Genomic DNA, 16693 nt, shown 5'->3' on the forward strand with positions numbered 1-16693 from the left:
CAAATTGTTCTCTTTAGGTTTTTTTTTTTAAATTTATTACAGTAAAAAAAATGTTATTATTAGAGTAAATAGAAAGTGGAAAACGAATGAGAGATGGGAGATTTTTTCTTTTTAATTAGAGTTTTACTCTATGAACTGATTAGATCAATGTTCAAATAAGTTGAACCAATCAAACCAAAAATCGAAAACTGAAAAACTGATGACATTGAGAAAAGCGAAAACCCTATGCATGAAAAGGTACCTGTTATTGCCATAACCATCAAGTGCTTCTACATAAAACAAATCCATGTTGTATAAACTACAAAGATTAAAGACCAAAAGGAGAGTTTACGAAGATGGCCGGCAATTCCGAGGTTAAAACAAGATGACCTCCGTATATAAAAGCAATTCTAAAGCATTGCTTTAAGGATATCATCGGCACTAGAGACGGTAAATTCTCCTCCTTGTTCAATATTCGCAGCTTTCACCTTGAGGTTGTCAACCAAGAGAGCGAACCTCTTGGAACGAGTGCCCAGCCCTTTCTCGCTTAGGTCAAGTTGAAGGCCCAGAGTATGGGTGTATGTTGCCGAACCATCCGCCAGGAACTTAACATCCTTGTTCTCCGGGTAAGTTTTGGCCCATGCGTTCATCACGAAGGGATCATTCACTGCAAAATTCAAGACCCAATTCACATTACTGGATTTTACAAATGCTGTAAACCATCAAAACCTTACCCAAGTCTTCATACCTTTCAAATAATTGAATTTCTATTGAAAAGTCTAAAGCCAAATCTTGTAATCAGTATAGGAAGCTTGATTTTTTTTTTTACCAAATAAACTATAAATTTTACTATTACTAGGTACTTTTCAAAGAGAATGTTATCTAGTGATATATTTTAATTATTCAAGGATTTGGCGGATAACACCAGTTAGAGAACTTTTTAGGGACTAGTTGGAGATTATTTATTTACTAGTATTTTACAAAACGCTTTTACATTAGAGCACTTTTTTTGTTAAATTCAAGAAGAAGCGTGTTTAATTGCAATTTTCTTTCCTTGAACATAACCTTAAGGCTACCGATTAGTATTTCTTAAGGAATTGCCTGCTGAGTACCTTTATGGATACTATTATTGTTGTAACAGGTAATATCCTCCTAGGAAGTAGAGGATTGAGGAAGCCATGAGTAACTTAGAAATTGTATAAAAAAGGTCCTAAAAACTAAGGACGAAATTATGAATTTGGTATAAATGGCCTAAAACAAAATTATAGCAATTTAGGGGGTCAAAGGTAAAAAAAAATATTTAAAAAAACTTAAATTAAATACTTTATAACTAAAGGGAATTGCAATTGATATCATACGGAGCAAAGCCACTACTAAGGACCTTTTGTCAACCAAGAAATAATTTAACGTTCTTTTAAATTACAATTATATCAAACCAATTTCAATTAAAATTAATCATTTTTGAAAACGGAAATCGACTTTTGAAAACGAAAGTTAGGAGTCGCCATCAATCCTTTTTTGAGGTGTAATTGGGCCACCTTATAAAACATTTTGGTCCACGAATTTTAAGAAAACAGGTTCGGCAGTCGGTTACATACGAGGAAGGATTAGCACCCTCGACACGCCCAAAATTGATGCTTAATCGATTAATTAGTGTCTTAAATGTTGAAAATTAAAGATTTGGACAGAGTTCAAAATGCGATCCTCCTTTTATTGACTTTTAAAACATTCAGGTAAGTCAAATGTGTATTAAATACCATCTCACCTTGAGGTAAAACATTATATCCAATACGTTAGGACACAACATTTTTGACCCTCAAATGTGATCTTGCCTTTAACGTGCGTTTTAGCTTTAAGAGGATATTCGAATATTCGAAACAAACAAAGAAAGCGAAACCCAGTACGTTAGGGCACGATCATTTGAATTCTTTAAATACCGAACATTGCCTTTATTTTGAAAATTTTTGAGAGTAAACCGGTAAAAGGATATTCTGATATTCAAAACAAACAAAGAAAACGAAACCCAGTACGTTAGGGCACGATCATTTGAATTCTTTAAATACCGAACATTTCTATTATTTTAAAAACAATTGAGAATAAATCTGTGAATAAATGAATTTGGGCAATTAAAATTTAAAAAAACGAAAATAATAGTATGTCACATGCAAATAACATTACCATAATAAACTAAACGATGCATATTAACAATAAAACATAGTAGCAAAAAAGGTTTATTGACAAATAATAAAAATGGTAGTAGTAACATGTTAATAATGGTACAAACAAAAGAAATAAAAACAATTATATAAATATATAAAACAGAAGATAATAGGAAAAAGGATTCCTAATAATATACATATTAATAATAAGAAAATAGTCGAAATAAACAGAGTATAATTTTAAAACGGGATCTTCAAAAAATAATAGTTGTATACGTATAATTAGGAAAAATAATTTAAAAAAACAAATAATAAATACACAATATACAATATACAAGTAGAATAATATGGAATCAATAATAAAATATATATATATGAAACAATTAATAACGTTGTGCGTACATATATAAAAATAATTTTAGAAGTATTTGAATTTAATATTGTAGTAATTTTAAAACAAAGAAACATAAGTATATGGTAAAACCTTAGGAAATTATATGCATAGGTAAAAAAAATATTTATTTAATATATTAATAAAAACAAATAGTACGAACTATTACAATAGTAGAATATAATAAATAATATTAGTAATAAAATAATATTAACTATTAACAGTAAAGTATAATAAAATAGTAATAATAAAAATAATAATACTAAAAATAATCAATTTTATGGTAAAAATGTCCAAAATAATCGAAACAGGGCTTAATTGAATTAAAAAATGAAATTCTGGGGTGAAAACATAATAACAAGGAGATAAGGGGACCAAAATGCACACGCAAGTAAGGAGGGAGGGGTCTGAGGGCAAATTTCCCTACCCTCCAGTGCGCTGAGTTTAAAACGGGACTAAAACGCGACCAAATTAAAATATTCGGGCCCAATTGTAAATAACAAAACTCGAAAGGGCCCAATTGTAGACGGCCTCAAAAGCGAAAGGACTGAGGGTGCAAATAGACCCTCAGTCCAAAAACACGCAAATCCTAGGCCCTGGGTCGGGTCAAAATCGGGTCGGCCCCAAAACGATTGGGGCCATTTTGAAGGCCATGAAACGACGTCGCTTCACCTAAGTATAAAAGGCAAAAAACTTTGAAAAAATTCATTTCTCTCTGGTTTTTAAAAAAACTAACCCCCTATTTCTTTGTTTCTCTCTGCAGGTGCTGGAATTCCAGCGAGGGCTCCAGCCTGCCACCTCCGCCGTCGCCGGCAGCCGTGTACGGCGGCCGGAAAAAGGTGTTTTTTATTTTTTATTTTTTTTAAAAAGTATGTATACGTATATGTTAAAAAAATGAATAAATAAATATAGTTAACAAAACGGAAAAAAGAAATAGACCTTAGAAAATAAGGTTTTTGCTTGGTTGCCCGGATTGTTTGGACTGTTTCAGTGTGTTCTCTTGCACTGTTTTAGTATTCAAAAAACTGATTTTGTATTCTCTATTCATAGACAAAAAAAAAGAGGTCCTCTTTACAGTGTTTTTCGAGGGCTTTTATAGCCCTTTTTACAAATGTTTTGCTACTGTACGTTTGTAGGTATGGCGAGGATCACGGAGCCCGTGGGTTGCGCGAGTAACGGCGTACGATGCGGAGGTGGGTAGCAGTGTGTGGGAGGGGGGCTGCTTCGGGTGTGCAGCGCTGGAGAGATGTTGCTGCTAGGGTTTTTTCATTAGGTTTAGGTGGGTTTTGGGGTATTGGGTTATTGGGTGTATTGGGCTTAGAGCTTGAGTTAGGTTTAATTAGTTAATTGTTTTGGGTTTTAAATGTGTTGGGCCCTGGGCATAAATTGGGCTTAACAATTATTTATAGAAGGTTAAAAAGAATGATTTGATGCTAATTAAATATTCAATCAAAACAAAACCGTATAAAATTAGAAAACAATATTAAGGAACAAAAAATTACCACTGATGCAGATAATCTCATTAATACCCTTGGATTTAAACTCTGCAGCTTTCTCGATGAATCCAGGCACATGTTTCAAGCTGCATTTACACCAACTCAAAACTCTCCATAAATGTATCCGCTAGAAGAAAATTTTAAAAATCGGCTCCGTTGATCGGATAAAGACTGTTAAAACACGATAAGAAGATTCTTCTTTTGCTCAGAAAAAGGTGCATGCATTAGATGAAATCAAAATAAGTCACGCTACAAGATGGAGCGTGATGCTTCCAGCAACAAAATAGATTTTAAACATTCAGGCGGATCTCTGCAAATACAAAATAGAGAATTACTTACCTGCAAGTAGGGGTAAAGGCACCGGGAACGCCAAAAAGGATAACCTGTTTACCGTCAGCGAGGGAGTGTATGGAGACCTGCTGGAGCTTGTCCTCTGCGTCGAAGTAGGAGAGAGTACCGTCCGGGAGTGAGTCGCCGACAGCAATCGGAGCCATTGGATAAAAATTGAAGGTGATGATGAAAGTCGGTTGCTAAGGCAGTTGATCGGAAAGTGATATATGAAGGCTCGGAGGAAAATATTTATAGGGTTTTAGTCCTTTGATGGCGCTATCAAATCGTCCAAGCAACGTAATAAGAAGCTTCAGAAGTGTACTGAAATATCCTTTTGGTGTGGTTGACTTTATTCACGAACTGCCCGCTCGAAATATTAAGGTTGCATATCTCATTATTTTGAATGTGTCAACTAATAATTACGCAAAATATTTGATTTCAAATCCAAACCTGATTTGGAGAATATTGAATATTGAAAATTGAAAATGACACCTGAAATAATCTAATAAAAGATACCCAAATTTAAAACAAAACAAAACAACCTTGAATCAACTTTGACTAGGTAAAAGTTTCTTGATTCTAAGCATTCAACCATTACACTCAATTATATCAACAGTTAGTATTAAAATCAACCACACATGATTTAGATAGGCCTGAAATCTCAAATTTTGCAAGGCCTGAAGCCACAATTGTTATGCACAGAACAATGAAACCAGACAAACAAAAAGGTATTGGACTACCAGGTCATAGATGACATTTCATCAGAATATCATCAATGACTGTCTATGCCTTGGATTCTCCGTTGCTGCATTCAGTTCTTTTTAACATTTTGGGTCGTCCTATCCATCAGAATCTTATGTTTGCCACCTTGTTGGTGACAAGGTTAGGTGATTGATCCTCCCTGCCGCTACTATGACTTGGGAAGAGTTCAGGGACAACATGAAACTGGAAAAAGATCATCAATACAAACTACAACAGCAGCAATAAAATTTTTATTGCAATTCCACCCAAAGTATAATACCAGTTGAAGCAGCTATCGAAGATCCACTCGATTGTTCAGGTTGCCAAAATGGTTAGGACATGGTCAAGCAACATGACCTAGTGCCTCCAGAATAACACAAAAGCACCAGCTCGGCTGGTGCAATTACAATATCCTATCTTATCAGTAATTTCTATTGCTATTAAAGTTTCAACCACAAACAAGATCATATATATGATGTGTAACGTTTCATAATATCTGTGATTAATACCTGACTAAAATTCCTCAAGCAACAAGCTAGGAGTGAAAACTCAGTACCTGGAATATAAGCTCCATGATAAAGCTTTGTAATATTCAATCAAACCTATATTTCCTGGTAAAGTATATGAGATCACATATGGTAATTTTCTCTGATTGTTCTCATGCATATTGTCAATCTCTTTTTGTTCTACTAAATAGTAATCAACAAAAGAAATTTAACAATTAGCTTTATGACTGATCCTAGTGAAGTTGCAAGAACTCAATCAAGTATGAACCAACAAGAAAGTCCTTGGAGCAGGCAAAAATTTTCAAATCAAAGGGGTAACAAGTTTGCTCCTACGGAATTGAACTTTTTTTCATTATTCACTAGGTGCAAGATCATTGTGCTTAAATGCTCAAGGCTGCAACCTTCTCAAATGTCTCCTTAGCATAACAAATCAAACTGTAAATTCATGTTAGATTGTTTAGACATCTTGACATCAAGATGGAGTATTATCCAGAAAAGCATGTTCTTATCTAAAATGACAAGGAAATGGCTCAAACAAGTTGGCAAAACTATACTTATCAATCAATTTATCTAAAACATGGTAGATATGGCAAGCTATATATACCTGAAGAGAAAATTGAACTTCTCCAAAACATATGGCCTTCCAGAAAAACTAGAACCTCCTAAACATACAATCATATGGACCAGTTAGACCGAAGCACAAGGGCCAGGGTTTGGGTACTTCCACTAACTACATATGCAACTCCTGGTTTCAAGCTAAATCTTTTACTTGGGTTAAATTTTACGTAGGATTCAACCTGAAAGTGGCCCCATTTTCCTGGACCTTCAAGAATTCCACCTAGACTTGTACCCCAACCATACCCATCTTCAGAAGAATCAGAGAAATTAACAGCCCATTCTAAATGTTCTGGATTTGCTTGTTTCATCTCAATCCAACCAGAAAGTCTTTTGTATTCATCAAATTCTGAATCCAGCTTCAGGGCAATAGATCCAAATTCTGGAATGTTTGGTGTCAAAGGTGGAGCAGATGCCTCAACCCTTGAACCAGCATCTCCAAAAGGCCTAGAAAATCCAACTGGAATAGCAAAGGCTCCAAGATGGATGTTATGACCTGCTAATTTAGGCCCTCGGTGAAGGCCTAAAAGTGAAAGTTTCAATCCTAATGGAAGTAGACAAACAACTTGTCCAAAAGTACTCAAGCAATGTCCATTTCTAATTCCAGATATTGATTGAGCTAAGGAAGCGATGACATTGGACATTCTCACAGTCACCCCAATTGCACCTCCAGTTTGTTGATGCAACATGGGTGGCCCCAATGATAAATCAGTGAGGCCCTTTTCCTCCTAAACAACACAAAAAGAAACAGGTTGATACAGAAAAAAAGAGTTCAAGAAAACAACAAAAACTTAAAAAGTTTATATCAATTATGGAGTCTGATCAGTAATTAAAGTAAAATTCACATGAATAAGTGCAACTCTATAAAATGGAATGAACAACACATGGTTTGCAAAATTCAATTCAAATTGCAATGGCTAAAACTTGAAACACCTGGGTATAATGGGAGGTCTAGTTAATTGTACCTGAAGGGAATAGTCCGAGGCGACATCTAGATCTTTAACCTGAGCTCCAATTGGAATTGCAATGGCGGAAAACTCATTAGCAGCATTTGCTTTATAAAACAACTTAGATAGGGAAAGTGGAGTTTCAAGTACATCACCATCATTACTCGCAACCCTTTTCTGATTAGCCACGAATTCAATCCCAACAGAATCTTTATCCCCAACAGCTATTTCAAATCTAAACCTGGTATCAACCCCAGTTTTAATTCCTGCCCGACCAATCCCACCCCAGTGTTCCTCATCAACCCTGGACATAAGCAATACGGCTCCGATAAAATCAACTTCCCCTCTCAAAACGGTACTTGATTCTTGGAATGGGTTCCCCTTGGATGATTTGTAAAATGAAAATAAACGTTCCACTTTGTCTTGTCTGTCTCGGAGTTTCATCAAGTCTGAAAATGATTCTCGTTGTAGCCGCTTCAAGATTTCAATCTTTAAACCAACCCAAAAAAAAAAAACAGAACAAGATAGGCTAAATATCAGTAGAAGAAAACAGAGGAAAAGAAAAAAGAAATAGTAAAAAAAAAGGGGGGTGGGACTTATCATACAGGATTGCGGCGAGATGAAGATTCACGGCCTGTAACCAAGCCTTCAGCGAACCCTTTTAGTTTCTGCCCTGCTAAAACTATAGAATCCATTTTCTGCTAGTTCCTTTCGTGGGGTTTTTCCCTTTTTCAATTTATGAACAAAATTGTTCTATTTGAAAAGTGAGAGCGGCAAGGTTTGTTCGTGGGCTTTTATCGATGGTGGGTTAATGTTTCATTTTCAATGATTTAATAATTGAGAACTTATTCAGTGTTTTATTTAGTATTATAATCACTTTATTTTGGTAAAAATTATAATCACTTCAATATCTCATCAAATATTAAATTGCCATTTCCAGAAATTTTGGAATTTTCATCCAATAATGCTAAGGATCCGGACAAATTTACAGTATTCATTTATATGAATTTATGTATGTATGCAGTACAATGCTAAAGAATTACAAATTGTGACCAAAACTTACAATTCAACTTGATGCAAGTCAAGAATCAAATCATAGAACGAATGACAACTTGCATGCAAATTACAAGAACTTTTCTTTTCCCAAGGGATCTCAAAGGGTATAAACATTTCCAGTGGAATTATTCTGCTTCTATTGTTCTATAATCAATGTGTTCTCCATACTTTACAAGCGTTTTTCCTTAAATCATTTTTCCAGCTTTTTAACTCCATCCCCATGCCTGCAGAGCAAATAAAGGTTTGGCAATTAATCCAAAGGATTCAACTTCAATGAATGTTTGAAGTTTGAAGAAGAGGAGCTTTTTTTTTTTACCTGAATTCGGCCTTCGGAAGTTCCAGTAACTAAAACTTCCTCATTGGGATCAAGACTCATGCAAAGAACTTTACCATTAGTTCCTGTTTGCAGTATTTCAATTCTAGTTTGTTTTTTGAGGTCCCAAACTTCCACAATTCCTCCTTTGCATCCCAAGTATACCAGCTCTGAGCTTATTACCATAGACCTCACTTCTGAAGTAGTTGGCAATGATCCCATCATGTTATAATTTGTAGTGCTCCAAATCTTTGCAGGAACAAAAAAAATTAATAGAAGGTTAAAAAGCCGTTGCTTGTCATCAAAATGAAGATGGAAGGGAAGGGATAGCAGAAAAGAGAAAAGGTACCTTCACAGCTACTCCATCCAAGGCAGTACTGGCTGAATATACCAGTCCATTGTGAACCTGGAGTGCATGGATCGGATGTGCTTTGCTTAGTAATTTTCTAGAACCACTTTGAATGGTGCTTAGTGTTCCAGATGCTAAATCAAGTTCCTGAAAAATAAGATTTCTTTTCATTAAGATACCAAAAATGACTGAGAAAAAGGGTGTCCAGAAGCTGGATGCTTTTTACCTGGATACTATTATCATGGCATCCACAATATAATCTTCCACGGTCAAGAGCCAAGCACTTGATGTATTTATTTTGATTCAATACTTTTGATTGTCCATTCCATGCATGAACCTGAAAAGGGTAAGGAAAAAGGCTTAAACTCCATTTTTCCCCTTAAGATGCCGAAAGGTAAGAGAATGAAGTATGAAATGATCCTATTACCTTGACACCAGCTCCTTGGGGAATGAAGCATGAAATGCTGTTGGCAACAACTAAGTTATGAACCTGATCCTTCATGTCATGTACTTGTACACAATGTATTTGTTCATTGCCAATGGACCAGACCTGCACATTACAAATAGAATGCATCAGTCTAGCCCTTCATTGGATGTAATCTAGAAGCAACATAAGAGCATACATACCCTTGTAGTTTTATCAAGTGAACCACTATATAATCTTTCCCCAGATTGTAGAACATACAAGCTTGTAATAGCCTTGGTATGTTCTCTAATTTCTTGGACAAGATGAAGAATGCTGTCTCTACTAGCCCAGACCTTCAAAAATTAGAACAGTAAAAACTCTAAGTTTGATAACCTCCTGTCACTGGAATTAAGAAACTTAATAGCAGAGCTAAGGGTTACCTTTATAGTTCCATCAGAATGGCCTGAAAAGAATTTGTCTTTGAAACAAACAATTGACAACACTTCTCCATTTTCAGCAGAGTCTACTTGAGCTAGTTCTTTATGATTCCATAATTCCTGTAGCACAACAGAAATCGATAAGTTTGCTTCGATACTTTCAAGTTTCACCCTTCTTTTTAATGGAACTATTGATTTGGAAGTTTAACAAACTTACAGCACTGGAATCTTGTCCTTCAGAGAGAAGTTTCATGATTTCAAGTGCCAGCGAGGAAGATTTTCTGAGTTCTCTTAGACCTTTCAAAATGTGCTTCATGTAGGAAGACAGATCACGCAGTCCCTCTGAATTTCAGATAATCTTGCATAGTTAGCTAGCATTTAAAGCATGTATGAATCGATCTTTTTTACTGCAAAAATTAGAACCTACCAGGGTCATGAATGAAGCTTTTGAGAGCCAACAAGGAAAGAGTTCTGTCTTCAATGTCCTTTGAAGACTTGAATGTTGATATAAAGTGCTTGAGTAGGCAGACTCGGGCAGCTCCTCTTATTCCGGTGTCTGGAATAACGCCAAGCATGTATACTAGCCATGTTGCTGCCACAAAGCAAGTGGAACATAGCTCTGCTGATTTGCTCTTTAGCCCTTCTGCTAAAGCTTCAAAAACCAAACCAAATTCATGACTTACTAAAACAAACGCTGTTTTTCTTTCCCAAGCATCAGCTGCCTTCTCTTCTTCCTGTCCATACCATTTCAATCAAAGTGACAAAAAGGAAAAAAAAAAAAAGAAAAGAATGAAAAGCAAGTAATAGGTGCAATATGCGAAACTAGAAAAATAAAACTCACAGATATATCTTCAAAATCTCCAGGATTGTTGTGTAGCTGCTCCATCCGCATGAGCTTTCTATAATTTTTATCAAGTCCGGCACGCTTTAGTAGAAAAGGCCGTGCGAGGGGCTTCCCCGAGGTAGTGAATCTTCCCTGCAGTGATACAATTGTCTCTGCAGCTGCAATTTGAGCAGCTGGGAATTCTGAATTTCTGAGGCATGAAATGAGAGTATCTATCGCCTCTTCGCGGTAAATACTCATCTTTCTTGGCTCAACCTGCAGAGCAAAATAGTACTTACTACTGAAATGTAACAATATAAGCTATTGTGAAAGCCTAGAAAGCTTATAGAGACAGATCCAAACCAGGAGATCAAGTTGGAGTAGAAGACCAGCCACAATAGGACTCTGGTCTTGAAGTGTTGTCTGTAAATAAACTAGGAGAGCATGCATTGTACTAAAAGAACCTTCATCCCTGATAATGTTGAGAATTTGCTCATTGAATGTCCTCCTGGGGAAAACTTTATAATCAGATTCCATTCATGCAAGTATTGATTCAATTATTCATCAGCAAGGAATGTGAATGTACCTGTTTAATTTGACTAACTCGTAAAGAAAGTAAACTATCTCGAATCGTTCTTCATCCCTTGTGGCCATGAAGTTTTCCAGAACTGGTGCCAACTGAGCTTTATCAGCTATGGTGTTTCTACATTTACCATCTTGTTGTATGCATCTTCTCAAGATACCAACTGCAGCAAGCCTCTCAACTGCCCATTCAGCTTCCAAGCTACCAACAATTCTTTCAATCACTTTTGAAGAAACAATTGTGCTGATAATGGAAGCTACAACGTTCTCTTCATTGCTCTGTAGAATTTGTCTCAATAATAGAATTGAAGCTGTTTTTGGCTTCAAACACATTTTAAACAAATCATCAGCTCTCCCTTTTATAACTGATAGGAGGGATTCTACTACATCCATCTCCACGAGGCCATTGATTGAAGGCCTTAAAAGATATATAAGCACAATTGCCTCTTCCATACCTTCCTTAAACAGAGCAACAATACGTTGGACATCGGAGTCGACTCGAGTTAATGTATGGATCACAGTTTCATCTCTTGAACCCAGTTCACACAGGAGAAAAAAGGTGGCTTTCCGCACCTGGAGGTCCACTGAATTGAAAAGGATCTCCACAAATCCATTGATCACTGCCGGTTTTGAGAGCATAGTTAGAATATCAGGCTCTATATTCATGTTTTGCCAAAACCTCTCTATTTGAAGAACAGCCCTCTCCGATTCCTTGAGAATTTCAGACATACAAAGACTGGTAATCGCTTGGCGTAACTCATTGATGGTTCTATCCATGTTGGCTTGGCTTATGACACTATTAGGAGAAGTTGAAGGAGGAACCACTGGCTTCACCATTCGCTCATGATGATCAGTTTCTACAACTTGCTGATTCTGGGACAGATGCGGGGGGGTTGCACCCGGATTCTTTTCTTGCCAGCTCGCTATGAGCCTCTTGAGGACATAATTCGTTTTAGGCAACTGAGTACTATGAAGACTCTGACGGGTGATGGGGCACGTCGAGTTTCCCCGATCCAACCTTCCCTGGATTGCTCGACGCTCATAAGTCTGGCCTGTTTCAAGGGTGACTGGGTCATCAAACAAATGACTTGTGATGGGGCAAACAAAATCCTTGGGGGGTGTATGTTTTCCAGTGCCAGGAGGGTTACCATTATCCGCCATTAGATAATGAGGAGACCTGATGGAGATACCAGAAACTCAAGTAGACAATATGTAAAAGACGATTGCTAATCAAGTTTTTCTTTTTTTCCAATATTACTTACCGACTGGAATCAGCAAAGACAGGCTGCTTTTGTTTCCGTGTCGGACTACTTCCATGTTCCAACAATGCACTTTCTTTGTCATTTTCCTACAAAGAAGACAAACATAATATTTTACAAAACTATAAAATAAATAGCCTTGTTATTTCAGTCCAAGGGTGGGGATTTGTTTTTTTCTTGTTTGTAACGAGTAGATTACCTCGATATCGGCATCAGATTCCGATGAACAAGAGTTGGGTGAATTGTCTTCGGAAAGAGACTCCATTTCAGAATCAGAAATTGAAGTGGGCGATGTTGTCAGTGTCCTAGAATTTTGTCTTTTAAGGACATTTACAGACACTCTTTGAGGATAAAACGGTGGAGACTTGGATTTGCTGCTACTGCGAGAAAATTCAACTGATCTTTCTCCTTCAGCCCATATTGGCTGCATGACAGCAACAAACAGGACTAAGCAAAGATTTGTCAAATTGAATTCATATTTCAGACACTAAACTACGCTTTTCACACTGAAAAGTTATAACTTATTATCTATCCATGAACCCAAATGGCAAAGAATTATTAACCCATTTTCAGATCGTATAATTTTTAATTTTTGAAACAAGAAATGGAAATCACTTTTTTTTCCTGCAAGTTGGAAGTAGCAGTCAATTGAAATAATCCAATCAATATAATAAATAAATAAATAAACATTTTAAAAAATGGGGGTAATTAGAAAACCAAGGTTCAGCCATAATATTTCCAGATTAAAGAAGCTTTCAAGGGGTCCACTGTCAATGGTGTTAGCCTATTATTATGCCACACCAATACAATAATAATCCTCCATGCATTGCGGTCGAACAAAAGCTTACATTGAAAAGTGGATTTAAAAACAGTAATATAATATAAACTATTAAGCAAGTCTTGTTTTCTTTTTGCACAAGCATACTGTATTTGCTTGACTGATTCAAAGATAATATAATAAGCCAAACTGTCAAAACACACACACTGCAACGGAAAAACGCGGTCAGGATACACTTATGAAATAAATAAATGCATATATATATACGAACAAATGAAACATGGACTTGAATGTGTCAAAGAAAATTCACCAGTTTTGACCAAAAATGAGCAAATTTAGGGTTACCATTCAAGTCTATAGTTTATAACTATAGCTAAATATGAACAGGTCATGAACATTAAATAAAATCAAGGTGTTGATTAATTAAAAGCTACAGCAAAATATATTACATTATACCGTCCGTTTTTCAATCCAAGTTCCTTGGCTTTGACGTTGTCATCATCTTCTTCACGATAGTCTACTTCTTCACTTTTCTCTGATTGCTTAAACACCAAATCCGGCGGATTAACGGATCTGTTTTCATCATTATTTGCTAGAATCTCTTTGAAATACTTAGCGAAAACCCTGCAATTCTCGTCGAGAACCTCTTCGTAATTTCTTTCCAGTTCTTTCAACTCCAAAGCTTGATCACCACTCATTTTCGATAGCAATTTAGACCATGGAACGACCACCGAAACATCACTTATGGAATAATCGTCTGTATCGTGATTCGCATTTTGCGATAAGGATGACAAAATGGTCGATCTTTGTTCGTTGAACCGTTGAAGAACGGGTAGGAAATGAACGAGAAAGAGGTCTTCGAAAGGGTGGGTGCTAGTTCTGATCGAGCTACTGAAGGGTCTAAATAGAAAACTTGTAGAAGACTAATGGAGGAATTGATGGGTTGGTTTGACAAAGCGTAAATGAGAGATAGGAGGAAAGAAGAGAAGGTCGTTTCGGGGTAGGAAACGAGGAGCTTTTCAGCAACGCGGAGAGAGGAGGATTGGATGGCGGCGTTAGATGTGGAAATGGCGTTTTCTAGAGTTTCGGCGGCGAGCTTTAAGGTTTGAGTGTGATTTGATCGGAGGGCAAAAGCTTGCAACGTAAGGTAGAGAAAATTTGACGGCGGATGTCGGACTGGGATAGGATTTCGGAGGTGAAGGAGGTAGTGTGATGGAGGATTTGGGTTGACGTAGTGGCGATGGTTCCCATGACGGTGCGGTGGTGATATTGCTTAACCGTAACGGTTATGTTTTGAGTAAAACGCTCAAAGTGAGGTTTTAGATACAAGGGATGATGATGATGATATTAACCGAAATACCTAAATCTTTGTGCTGCCGCGAAGACAACAGAACGCCCTGCGAAAATGACCGATTAGTCCTTTGTCATTTAAACTTTAGTGCTTAAAAATGAAGATTATTTATGCAATACAAAATAAAAGACAAAGAAGAAGAGCCCCCCTCTTTGCCGCCCAGGCCGGCCTCACTGCAACGAGGTTCTAGCGTACGGAGACTGCTTCCAATCTCGGGCGTTGAAGCAGGTTCTTCCATTTGTGTCAATGATCAAAGCACGAGACTCGGAATGTTAGATATGGGCTATAAAAAAAATGGATTAAGATTCCTTCGTTGGACTTGGAATTTTCTCGCATATATTTCATGTCTCAGCACTTCAGCCGATTGCCTACATTGCATTAGTTCTCATTTAATTAGTATTATTGGTTAAAGATCAATCAATAATGCAGGATTAAAGATTGGGTCATACAGAAAGTTAATGATAATTTATTAGTGTAGCAAGTTGCTGCTGTTTTTGATTGAGCTGATGAATTCAGCTTGTCGTCTTCACTGCTTACCCACAGCCTTTAACCGATTACATTTGTCCATATATTTATAATATATTGCCTTGCCTGTTATCCAAAATGGGACGTAGAGAATTTATAATATCCTTTACCATTTTGGTTCAAGGTAATTGTTAAAAATTGTATAACCCGAATCGTGTCATTTGTTAAAAAAATAAATATAGTAGTAAAATAAGAGGATTCGTGAGGTTAGGGAGCTCTTGCGGTACGGACCATACCGTACAAGTTGAAACCCGTATAAAATTATACTTTTTACTATTTGACTTTGATTAGAATAGGATTTTTCAACCCTTAAATAAATGTAGTAAAAACTTTTTTGTATCATTCGTTTTTCAACATTAATGAATTTCTTCTTCTTTACTCCTTTACCCATGATTTTTTTTCAAATGAGTTTCCGCATTTAATTTATGTTTTTTTTTCTTATTACTTTGCTATCGTTCTACTATCATTATTGACATTTACTATAACAGCAACCTTTGCGATTCCAATTGGACCTTAGAAAACCAAAGTTATTCTCCTACCAGATCCATTTACAAATTAATTAATCTGAAAACTCTACTACATGCTTCACATAATCAGGTAACAATGGGTAAAGTTTGATGTGCCCATAACAATGGAGAAAATAAATGTATGTATACTTCACTCCAACTCACTCCAACTCGATTGAATACCAATTTATAGGTTCAAATTTCGTTTGAGATTTAATCAAACTATTTAAGATTGAATTCGATTAACCTCATCTATCAACTTTTTGTAATCAAACTCTAACTCAAGATTTATTAAATTTATTTGTATTTAAATATAAACTCGTTTATATTTAAACTATTTCTATAAAATAAGAGTAAATATATAAATTTATAATATAAAAATATATTAAAAATAAAAAATTCTATTAAACTCACAAGTTATTAGAATCAAATATTAAAAAACTTAAATTCAAGTGAATTGATAACTCAAACACCTCTAGCTAATTACATATTTTGCAAACACGGAAATCACATTTACATGTTAAGTAAGAGGTTCTTGGAATGTGATAATAAAGTCAAACACTAATTAAGATTCCCTTCATTGTTAGATGATGGAACTGACAGATCTGAAGCTAATTAATTAAGCGCTAGGGTAGGGCTTCTTCAGGAATCTGGAATGGAACATCAATTGATTAATTTCTGGCTAATACTATTTTAAATTACAAGTCAATTTTGATTTAAAAAAGTCAAACCCGGCTCCTGGAATAAACCATACTAGTATTTCAATGCAGCAGGGTTCTCCAATGGTGTTTTCAGGGTTAATCAAAATGGGTCTCGGAGAGGTGGGTTGGATCAAGAAAGCCGCATGTATCGCTATATCTTTTATTTATTTTGGGCCTATCTAGCATGGGCTTTAAAATTGCCCAAGAGCTTAATAGAAGGTAATAAAGGGACACGTTCCTAGACGTGTATGATGCATTAATTTTGGTTAAAATTGCAAAAAGTCCTTGTACTTTTTATATATTTGAAATTTAGTCATTTTACTTTTTAAATTTCAAAATTATAGTCTAATGATTAATCTTATTAAACTTCTTCTGTTAAACTTATTGGTTTGACAGTTTGAAATAAACAAATAGTCACTTTGGTAGCTATGTATCAAGAAAAA

At 35.9% G+C, this 16693-nt stretch overlaps 1 protein-coding gene, 1 long non-coding RNA gene and 1 pseudogene across 5 annotated transcripts; 1 reads left to right on the top strand and 2 right to left on the bottom strand.

Annotated features, from left to right (window-relative positions):
• Positions 1-226: 226 nt before the first annotated feature.
• On the bottom strand, positions 227-7969 carry LOC107958748 (peroxiredoxin-2). 4 transcript variants are annotated; one of them, XM_041112839.1, is made up of 4 exons: positions 7183-7319; positions 4365-5300; positions 4032-4111; positions 227-646 (listed from the first exon to the last, which is right to left on the bottom strand). In XM_041112839.1, the coding sequence occupies exons 2-4, from the start codon at positions 4517-4519 to the stop codon at positions 390-392; spliced, it is 492 nt and encodes a 163-aa protein (XP_040968773.1). In that variant the 5' UTR covers positions 4520-5300; positions 7183-7319; the 3' UTR covers positions 227-389. The 4 variants fall into 4 exon arrangements, 3 of the variants coding, with proteins under 3 accessions (XP_040968773.1, XP_040968772.1, XP_016750086.2); XR_001700716.2 differs by lacking the exon at positions 227-646 and adding exons at positions 6207-6945; positions 7770-7960 and having other exon boundaries at positions 4013-5300; positions 7183-7653; XM_041112838.1 differs by lacking the exon at positions 227-646 and adding an exon at positions 7770-7969 and having other exon boundaries at positions 4013-5300; positions 7183-7653.
• LOC107958750 (uncharacterized) lies at positions 3237-3984 on the top strand. The gene is made up of 2 exons (XR_001700717.2): positions 3237-3368; positions 3666-3984. It is a non-coding gene; the product is annotated as an uncharacterized lncRNA (long non-coding RNA).
• Positions 7970-8138: 169 nt separating the features above from the next.
• Positions 8139-14831, bottom strand: LOC107958747 (putative E3 ubiquitin-protein ligase LIN; annotated as a pseudogene).
• Between the last annotated feature and the right edge of the window lie 1862 nt (positions 14832-16693).

The sequence above is a fragment of the Gossypium hirsutum genome, chromosome A05 (assembly GCF_007990345.1).
Source record: "Gossypium hirsutum isolate 1008001.06 chromosome A05, Gossypium_hirsutum_v2.1, whole genome shotgun sequence".
Taxonomy (NCBI): Eukaryota; Viridiplantae; Streptophyta; class Magnoliopsida; order Malvales; family Malvaceae; genus Gossypium; species Gossypium hirsutum.

What these genes read in the sequence shown, in the direction of transcription:
- LOC107958748 (XM_016894597.2), bottom strand. Translation starts at nt 7,859, where the DNA reads ATGGATTCTATAGTTTTAGCAGGGCAGAAACTAAAAGGGTTCGCTGAA. An exon ending in CTTCATCTCGCCGCAATCCT is followed by an intron (nt 7,654 to 7,769) that starts GTATGATAAGTC and finishes GTTGGTTTAAAG; the next exon opens with ATTGAAATCTTGAAGCGGCT. An exon ending in CCTCGGACTATTCCCTTCAG is followed by an intron (nt 6,946 to 7,182) that starts GTACAATTAACT and finishes TGTGTTGTTTAG; the next exon opens with GAGGAAAAGGGCCTCACTGA.